We start from the raw sequence: 10,544 nt of genomic DNA on the forward strand, positions 1-10,544 counted from the left end.
TTGCTGTCTGTAATTTCTCCTGTGGTTTGACTTACGGGCATTAAGCTGTGCAGAACTTTATTAACAAATAAAGTCAAGTCAGACAAGAAAAAAAGCTCATATGTAGGACCTTGGCTTTTGTGCACCACTTACAGCTTGAGAAAAGAAGTCTCCCCTCTCAAATAGCCACTTGGGTGTAAATGACCAGTTTCCTCTGTTTAATTTGTGCTTTCTGGCCTCCTGGCTACAAGAATAAGTATTTATGTATCTCCTCTGCTTCTGTGTTGCCACTCTGACTGCAGCGTGTGCAGGCCATCGGAAAAGCACTGTGCAATTCAAGCCTAAAATAATTCTAAAGCCAAATATACCTTCATTTGTCTCAAGCATTCTCTGCACCATCATTAGAGAAAGTTCAGCACTGCCAATCATTATGCCAAATGGAATGGAAAAGGCAAATGTATCAGAACAGAGAAGAAACAGGGCACTGGAGCACAGGCACCTTCTCAAAGGATAATGAATTTTATTCACAACCTGCTATTTTTTCCTTCCTGAGGCTGTTCAGTTCCCATTGCTCCATAAAGGGACTTGATATCCCCTGATCTCCCAGCCCACGTAACTCTCCTTCCCATGTATCCCTCCTTGTGTGTACACATACACACTCAGTGCCACAGCATGTTTCTCTTAGGGACATAGGGATTTTTAGGGATACATCAAGTCTGTAAACACTGATCTCTTGGCTAATGCACTATGAAGAGCAAAACATAATACATTTAGTCCCTGCAAAGTGCTTTATAAGAAAATGTGTGAAAAACCAAAATCAAGCAGGAACAGAAGCTCCAAAAACTCAATTTCTATAGGTATGAATAGCTAGTAGATGGTGATTCAAAAAGAAAAGAAAAGGAAAAAAAAAAAAAGAGCATGTCTGAATTGTCCTGATGTGCAGAAATGGCATTGGAGGAAGGGCCTGGGTGGAGCCTTTTTCCCCTTAGTCACCACAAAGGCTTCCTGAAGTGTCTGAGACCAAAAAGGGACAGAGATGGAGCTTAATTTTACAAGATGCAGTATATTTAGACCCCCAGGCAGCAGAGCATGGATGGTTCAGGCATCCAAGTGGAGGTAGCAGCTGAGCCACTCAGTTGATACTGAAGTGCTTCTCTGCATTGATGCTTTGAGCCAGCAGCTTGTAGGATAGGACCTGTACAGAGTAACATTAATATCAATTATTCACCTTGCATATGTCCAGTGGTGACAGACCCAAAACTTGCTTTCAAAAATAGTTTATTCAAGTGGAGAAAATGATAAAGATGTCCACAAGAAGTTGCTCTTCTGTAGGGTCTATACAAGATCAGTTATTTGGCTTTTAATGCTCTCTTCACTGCTGTTAAAGCAGCAGTTAACTGGCAGTTTTGATACACAAAGCAAGCTATTATAGAGAAGAAATCCACCTTTAATTTCAAGCTTCACTAGAATCATGAAAGGAAAATTAATGTTTACTAAATGAAAAAGGATGATCTTGCTGGAGAGAGGAAGTTTTGGGTAAGCTTCTAGGAAAACATTAATAACTTCGACAAATGGAAATGTATTAGAAAACATTTAAAATGGCATAAACTTTAGAAAACCCAGAGAGTATTTTAGACTTACCTAAGCTCCTCGTTGTGGTACTGGGTGTTTAAAATCAAGCAAACAGAATGATAGCTGACAAATGGAAAGAGGCTTTCTAGTGCTAACACATTTTCTATGAAAAAATCAATATAGCCTTATATTTAGAATAAATGTTTTAGGTGCAATGAAAGTCTGCTGATCAACTTTTGCACATTTCTGCGGTGCCTCTGCAAATTTCCAGGGGAATCTGAGAAAAATCCAGGCTCATTCCCTAGGAATATACTTATATAAAGCTGCCACTCTGAGAGTCTTCTGACATCTCACAGTGCGGCTGAGCTTTGTCTGTGATATGTTGCCAAGTGCCATAAAGGAATGCAGCTCTGAGATGGCAGGTCACTTTTTATTTTGCCAGACACAACGAAGAAGTGTCAACCTCTGACAGTTTTTAAAAATAGGCTTTAAAAGAAATATCAAACCTTTTTATTAACCAGTCAGCATCTGAGAAGAAATGCTCACAGAAGAAGAAGGGATAGGGAAATTTGTGGTAGTGGAAGCTGCACTGTGTGAGAGGTTTAGCACTGCATCACTGGTTTTGTGCTCTTAAATACATTTGGGATTAGGTGACGTGGACTATATGCCGGCAAAAAATGGGCAGGGGATCTGGTTAAGTCATCTGATGTATGTGTGCACCACTGCAGTGGGATTATAACCGCTGCTAGTAACACACTGGAATTTGTGATAATGTCACAGTTAATATGGTTTTGTCTTGTATTTTTGTTGTAGGACCTTGCAGTCCTTAGGAGCCTTGCATTACCTGCAAGCAGCTCCTTGTGAAATGGAGAAATTCAGCAGGTGAATTGCCTTATTTAACAGAACACGGGACAATCTATGAGGAATAAGGCAGGACAAGAACAAATGGCAACATCTTTGGATCCCAGTTTCAGAGTCTTAGCACTGAAGTGCTCTGACTCTTGTGAAGCACTTGCTGGTGGCTGACAGGAAATACTGCTCCTGTAAATGCTGGCCTGTGATGCTAGAGCTTAAGAGCTGTATTTCATTAATGGGCTTTAGGCTAAAGCATGTTAACAGAAACTATAAAAAACCCAAACATAACCAAAAAACACCTCTCAATACCATATCATAAATAACTGCTGTTTTTCATAAGACTACCAAGGATATGGCATACTCATGAAAGCAGGGAAAAAGTATTGTAGGAGACAATCTCTATATATTACTTGTGATAAAGCAGCTCATACATGTTTACTTTCAGCACTAGACTGCATTTCTTTTTAACAGGTCAGCACTGGCAACCTGGTGTACAGTTTCTTTTGTAACCATCTGGACACTGTTTGATCTCCCTATAGCAGTATATTGATGAAGTCATTGCCAGCATTTCTTTCCAATGAAAAAAAAGCCAGGTTTACATTCACAATCAGTCTAAACCACAACCATTTTAAGCAACAGAAAAGGGAATATCTTACTTATAAGACCACATTTCCCTTCTAAGTGGCTTGCTTCAGCTGCACACAGGGAAATTCTTTGCTGAAGCAAGTTTGGCTAAGGAAGCCTCGGAGGATGCAACTGTGGAAGGTTCACCAACCCTTGATTTGGTGGAGGTGACCCTTGCACACAGAGCAGTGTGCTGCTTGTGTTTGAAAAGAGTATTGGTGAGCCCACTTGCCTTCGCTAAAGTCTCTAGATTCTTTTTTTCACAATTTCTGCTGATGCTGATAGTTCAGAAGCAGATTAAATGGCCTTCAGTTTATAAAAAGAAGTAAGTTGTAAATTGTAGGAAAATTACTTCTGAAATTATATATCAAAGCTAGTTCATTTTCAATTGTATTTATAAGAAGTTTCCACTATGATAAATAAGTGGTACATTGTGCACCAGGATAGTATTATGGAAATGTACAGTGAACATGGAGATGAGCATAGGACTATAATTTGTGAGTAGCAAGGTGTATGTGCCCTGAATAAGTAATTGAGGAAATTTCAGTATAGCTGTAATACTGGTATTTGCTCTAAGGCTCCTGCAATATACAGTAAGATTTCTGCATCGTGTCTCCCTTGTGCTGTCAGGTTTGCAATAGCATTCACATGCCAGCCCTTCAGACTGTCACCTCTCCATCCCTCTCCTCCCCATCACACCCTTAGTAAAGCAGAAAATAAAGAAGATGGCAGTGTTATGTTAGAAACTGGTAGATGAGGTAAGGACAGCAATCACTGCAGAATCTCAGATGAGTTTCAGCCTTGGTTATATTCATATATGACTTTCAAATTCTGATGCAGTCTGAGTGCAAAGCCATTTCCATTCTATGCTCTGTTTTCAGCCTTTAGGAGCTTTCACAACATGCATCCTTGGAGATCTATTTTCCACCTTTTACCAGCTCCCAAGGGAGTGTGTGTCCATATATATTCACGTAAAAAGTTCTATTTGAAAACTATTACAGGTTTGTGAATTCAGTAACCATATTGCAAAACCCCAAGTTCCACCCTGCCCCAACTTATTCATCGTACAGAGAGAAATTTGCTAATTGCTAAATTGCTACATAAATACAGGTGCAGGGGAATGTTAATACTTCCCCTACTTTTTATTTGGCAAAATCCCCTACTGGAAAAGTAGTTACTATCTTAGAATATCTTTTCTGACTAAAGTGCATGGAGCACATGGTCTTAACTAGAGCTATAGATACTGTGGTGCAATTTGGGAGCAGTGGTCCTGGTATTCATGACCTTACCTGAGCACCAGCTATTCACAACCACAGTCCTGTCTCCAGTCCATGGACTGGCTAGTCTGCAGCTCAGAAGTTTGTGTAGGCATTTGAAATCCTGGGAGCTGTAAGGATGGGTTGCATCCTTTAGACTCCTCCCTCACTTGCTGATGTTATTTGTTCAGGTTGCTCTGTCTTGTAACGCCCAAATGCAGCTCTCACAAATCCAAGTTCTCTGCTGCCAGTGATCTCATGGCCAAGGCTGTAAAGGTGCTCATTAGTCCTGTCACCTCTTCCACTGTCACACCAAGAGTGGGCATCTGCCATTATGCTGAAGAAACCTCCTGCTAACCACAGGGCTGGACAGGCCCCTTCCCAGCTGCTTTTGTTGTTGCAGGACAAAGACAGCAGTGGAGTGGCTGCACGTTTACATAATTACTGTAAAGTTTTTGCATGTTTAATATCCTATCACAGACAGGAGATGTATACATTCAACACTCATAGCATTAGGATAGGGATATATGTATTAAATTTTTCTTGTGCACCATATGCAAAAGCATTTGACTTGCCCCAGACAAATCCTTTTCTGTGCCTGCTTAAGACTAATGGCATGAATATTGCAGAAGCCAAGTTTTATATAATTATAGGGGAGAATTATTACAAGAGCATTGTATTTCTGTATGGTGTATTACTATCATTTATACCACTTCTCAACCCATATCCCTGCTTTATCCTGCATTCTCCATCGTAATAGCACACTTTATAGATGCTGGGAAAATTACTGTTGTAAGTAAAGTTATTGTCTGTTTAATGACCACAGAAATATCTACTGAATTTAATATATTGGCTTGGGAAATCTGTTTTGCCCACCCCAAATGGCTGTCTGTCTTAAGTACATCTGCTCAGAGTGATGTGCATTAAATAAATAAAACTACACTGGCACTGTGTTTGTCAATCAGCAAAAAAGGCTCTACACCAGCTATCCCAGGCACATATACTTTGTAAGCACTGGTTTCCAGCAGATAAATGTAATCAAGGTTTATATGCTCACAGAAGCCAACAGGATGGGATTGTTTCACTCGAAAGATCAGAAGAAAATTGTAACTAATGTTGTGGAAAATTACTTTGATATTGCTTTCTCAGTACAGCATCACAATTAGGTAGCAGTGTGAAGCACAGGGAAAGAATAAATGAATAGTAACAAATCAACACAAACAGCTACTGTCAGGAGTACTTTGCTCACTGAAAGTAATGTAAGCATTACTTAAAGTTTTATGACTGTGGATTTTATACTGGTTTAAGTAGTACATCAAGGTCTCACCATCATGCTTGCTAGGACTAAACCAATCAAGAACAATTTCTGGAACAGACAGATAAAACTAAAGTACCAAAGTATTTTTATTAATCTTGTTTTATAAGTTATACTATCTTAAATTAAAGATGACTGAATGTACTAACAATGATAAACGTCCTTTTGGACAATACAAAATTCTCCTACGCTGCTTTGCAGGGGAAAAGAAACATTACTGACTTTTCTCCAGCCTTCCTGATGAGATCCCAGCACCTGGCCAATATGTTTTCTACCCAGTAACTGACTGCCTGGGAAACACAAAAGCAAAAGCTCATCCAAGAAAACTGCTATGCAGAATCTGTTGTTCTAAGCAGCTGAATAACACATTCCTTTGATCAATTCTATTAAGGGAGCGATCAGACAAGCAAATTGGAGCAATATCCGATCTCCATTAGAAACAGGACCTTTTAAGGAGAAATGCTCTGAACAGGGGAAGGATCCTTCTCAGCATGCCAAAAATGTCACTTGTGATTGACAGATTTTTCACAGGAAACTGTCTAGAGGCGAAATATGCCTACCTCTCTTTTTAATAAAATGAATGGATGTTTTTTCCTGTGTCCCTTAAGCCACCAAATATGCTTTAGTGATAACTGGTATCATTTTTCAGAAGCAGTGGATAAAAGGAGTTTCTGAATCCACTGGGACTTGAAAGCACTTAACACATGAAAATCAGCCAAACAGAAATAAGAGTAATTGTATTGAGCACCTTTTACTCAAGGGCACAGTCTGGTTCCTATTAACATAAATAGTAATTGAATGTGAGAATTGATTACGATTGATTGCACACCTCTGGCAGTAGCAGCATCATTGAGATGTTCATGTTTTAGCTTCACAATGCCCTACCCACAGAAAATACATATGTTACATGGGAAGTTTCCCTGATGTGGGTAGGAGCTCTGTTCAAATGAGCTTTTATTTAAATGTGCTTGGGCATCCCCTTCTACAGTTATATCACTCAAAAATCACTTCACAGTGTAGTACAATGAGCAGTCAGTGTTCAAGGGATTTGTGGCAGAGAGAACAAAGGTAAGACAGGTCAAGATGAGGCACCAGTAATGAAACAATGGAGCAGAATTGTTTCTGAGATTCCACTAGAAATTCCTTCCCTGTCAGGAGCAAAGAATTAACTTTTCAACATAAAGTTGCACATTCTTAAATGCATTAAAGCACTGCCTGCATTTGCTGTCCAAATGTCCTTCCCCTCACTCCCAGTCTACTGGCTGACTTCATGTGAATGTGGCCAGTGCCACCAATTTTAATCTGTAAGTTCTCTTGCATCTAAGTATATAAAAACAAATCTCAAAAGCACCAAAGGGTTAATTCTCTGCTTTGCAGAGCACTGCTGTTTCATTATTTCTATAGTTTCAGCTGAGTAGCTGCTTTCTGAATTGGTGTGCAGTTGGAGTAAGTAATAAACATATTAAAGTATAGATTGTTAGTGACATGGAAATCAGCACTTAATAAACCCGAGCACAGAAATTAGCACCTACTGTAGTTATTTAAGATTTCCCTGTGTTAGTGTTTAATTCCTTTAAAAATTTTACTAATACTTTAAAACATCCACAGTCATGTTCATTGTACAGTGAAGATTTCAATATAAAGCACATATTTAGGGAAAGGAAAATTGCAGTGCATATAAGAGATGGTGACCAAAACTCGGTGTACTGGGACATTATTATGAGCTGCAGTAACTGCACTGGCATTTGAGTGGGCTCTAAACCAGTCATCATTACAACCTGAGTCAAAGACAAAAAGTAACTGTAAGCAAATCAAAAGATCTCATGCTTTTTCATGACCCTCCTTTAAAAGGAAATCACTATTTCAGCCCAGTTTTCCAGTTTTCACAGTGTTGTGGTTGTTGGGGATCTTCACAGTTTGAAGTGAGTAGCTCAGGAAGATGGTGTGTGTGTATGAATGAAAGTTACTAAAAGTTTAATGGAAGTTAAGCACATTAAATTAGTAGATCCCAAAGTATTTTATGTTTCTTGCATGACTCATTCATACATCTTATTTTGCATCTCCATGACACATTGAGTACTATATACAGGCAAAGGTAGAATTAGAGGCATGTATTTATAGAAAATGAACTTTTGGTGACATTTCTCATTTTCATAGCTGTAGTGGTATATATAGCTGGTTGCAGATCTCAGCTTTAGCAGGAACTTAGCTCCATCCAGCTGGACTCTGTACACCTTGGCAAAGTTACTTGTGTTGGTTCCTGGAGCTGATTCTTTAAGCAAATTCCCCTTCTCTCTCTCTCTCTCTTTTTTTTTTTTTTTTTTTTTTTTTTTTTAGAAATTAATTAATTTTGAAAGAGTCTTCATTACAAAAATTACATACCTTTGTTGAGGCAACCTCGGTGAAATATGTAAACCATGTTAAGAATATAAGAGCAAATTGTTGAATAACAAAGACCCAGTGAGTCAAATACAAATAGGAGTGCTAACCTGGTGTCTGCTGATGAGCTATTTCTTCTGGATCTTGCAGGTGAATGAAGACAAAGAGCCCAGCTGCTCCAAACAGCAAGATGAAGGAGAACATACACGTCAGCCTCATAATTACTGTTCTCAGATCAGTCCAGTTCTGACCCAGGAAAAGAACTGCATGCAATCTCCAGGACACTCTTCATTCATAGTCTCCTCCTCTCATCTGGAAGTCTGGAGTAATACATCTACAAGAGGTAAAAAACCAAACCCCTAAAACTTAACACATAGAGCATTTATTTTTTCAGTGCAGATTAGTAGATTTAAGTACTTGTTTAGACCAAATAATTGATTTCTCTAGAGTTTCTTTGCTACAGTTAATTACAGTCATCCAGTCAATTTCTGCCCCATCAATTTGTCTTTAATTATATGTCACTGTTTTTAACATGTTGAAAAGACAGTGTAGAATATCATTAAGTAGCTCAGTCTGGGAAAAACAGTGATGGCACAGCTGCAATTTACACACGAACCCCTCTTAATAGTTTGCTTGCTTCAAGTGAAGAATGTGTCACTTTTTGTTTTTCACTCATTAAACAATATGAAAACTATAAAGTGAGATTGTGAGGGGGAAATGATCACAAGAGCTGCACCTTGCATGTCAGACATGGGAGAAGAATGAGCAATTGACAGCTCTTGGGATAAAAATAGTCAAACTGAAATGGTGTACTGCAGGTCACCATAACACCTCTTGAAAAAGCTCTCCATGTGTATTGATTTCCCAGGGAAATACTGGGCACAGTGCTTGGACCTCCTTTTACTGCCTTCCAGAAAAAATGAGGAAATAGACCATGGGGAGCAAGTGGGCTGTCTCTGCAGGAGCGTGGGCCTCTTCTCCCTTGGCAATTCCCAGTGAGTTTTTGGGCTCAGTTCTGTGAATTCTCACTGCTTGCTCAAACACTTGGAGTTGTGTGCAGCCCCAGTGAAATGGCAGCAGCCCTAGTCCTGGTTGGGCACGTTTTTTGTCATCCTAAACCCCTTGCTGAGCCCAACCCTAAGGCAAATATTTAACATTAAGTTTATGAATAGTCCTACTGTAACCAATGTCTGTTCTGGTAAGGTACTAAGAAGTGAAAAAATGAAAGGATGGGAACCAAAGAGGAAAACCATTAGTAGTGCCACATGTATTTATTAATTAAAATGAATGCTTTTGCCACACAAGTGTACTGGTCCTGCATTTTTCAGTAACAAAAAGGAAGGTGTGTTAGAATACAAGCAGTGGAATGATGGGTTTTTTTTTAGTAGAGACATCATCAAGAAGACCCCTAGCCAGTTTTTAATTAGTGCCATAAATGCTACATTAGCAGTTTTTAACAATTGTAATGTTTACTTTATTCCACATCCTATAGGACAGCTGTATTCAGGTTCATGTAACCTTTTACATTAGACATGACAGTGTCTTTGGGACACCTTGAGGTGCAACAGTAACAAAAGCTAGATGAAAGCATATATTTAAAAGAAGAAAAGTCCAGATGTACTCACATAACTCTAGAGAAAAGACTGCTGCTCATTACCTGTTGCTGTTACATGTCTGTGCAAGCAGGGAATATAGAGGGAGTCCAAGAAGGGAAAAGAAGGAGAACCACTTTCCTCTCAACAAAATGATTACCTCTCAACAAAACAGCAACTTCAGAGATCTTTAAATTATGAGTCTAGGTTTTCCCCCTTCCTATTCTCCTGTAATTATTTTTTCAATCAGTTGACTGTAATTAACATGTCCTAGGAGAGCAAAGCTGTTGAGTGTGAACGGCTGTTTTATACGTGCTGAGCATGTGCTTCCTGAGCCCTCCCAGGCTGGTCATTGAGTTACAGGAGCAGAGGAACTCTGAAGGCAGTTAGCACTGACTGATAAATGTGAACAAAGTGACCTCATTATGGAAACATTTGAAAATATCATTTACGCTCAAATCACATAGTTTAAAAGATGGATGAGATAAAAAACCTACCAAAAACCTTAGTGGAGCATCAGCTAACAATTTCTTCAGGCAATACTTCCTTAGGCATGTGAGAGAGAGGGATGTTGTGTGCGAGAGCTTTGAGCCCCAGCATCTGAGAGGCAGCATTTGGATGAATCCATTGCCTTCAATTTACTTTGGATTTGCAGTCACATACTTTAACTGTGCTTCTCACAATGGACAATAACATATTTTTATAATTCTTATCATTATTACTCAGAGTGCAAGAAGATAAGCTTGCAAACACTTTCTAATCTAAACTCCATTTTCAGCTGCCCTGAACTTATTGAACAGATGGGGAGTGGTTCACTAGAACATGAAATAACAAATTGGAACATCTCATTTTTAATTTATTCCTGATACATTTCTGTGGTGGATAAAACTCCTAGGTATCAATATATGTTATTCTAAGCTTTCCCATTACTGTGGTATGTGAATGCTCTGCCCTTGAAAACAGCAGAAATAT

General features: G+C 39.0%; 1 protein-coding gene and 1 long non-coding RNA gene across 2 annotated transcripts in view; one reads left to right on the forward strand and one right to left on the reverse strand.

Moving 5' to 3' along the window:
• The window catches only part of CHST8 (carbohydrate sulfotransferase 8), a 112,152-nt gene extending 103,926 nt beyond the window's left edge, over window positions 1–8,226 (reverse strand). The window contains exon 1 of the mRNA XM_071756742.1: window positions 8,091–8,226. Within this exon, the coding sequence (XP_071612843.1) occupies window positions 8,091–8,199 (109 nt within the window). The 5' untranslated portion in view covers window positions 8,200–8,226. The remainder of the gene's footprint in view (window positions 1–8,090) is intronic.
• LOC139802022 (uncharacterized) overlaps window positions 1–8,970 on the forward strand; it is a 136,788-nt gene extending 127,818 nt beyond the window's left edge. Inside the window, exons 4-5 of the long non-coding RNA XR_011728465.1 lie at window positions 8,131–8,323; window positions 8,849–8,970. This is a non-coding gene — a long non-coding RNA (uncharacterized lncRNA). The remainder of the gene's footprint in view (window positions 1–8,130; window positions 8,324–8,848) is intronic.
• Window positions 8,971–10,544: the final 1,574 nt, after the last annotated feature.

Source organism: Heliangelus exortis, chromosome 13 (assembly GCF_036169615.1).
Source record: "Heliangelus exortis chromosome 13, bHelExo1.hap1, whole genome shotgun sequence".
Lineage (NCBI taxonomy): Eukaryota > Metazoa > Chordata > Aves > Apodiformes > Trochilidae > Heliangelus > Heliangelus exortis.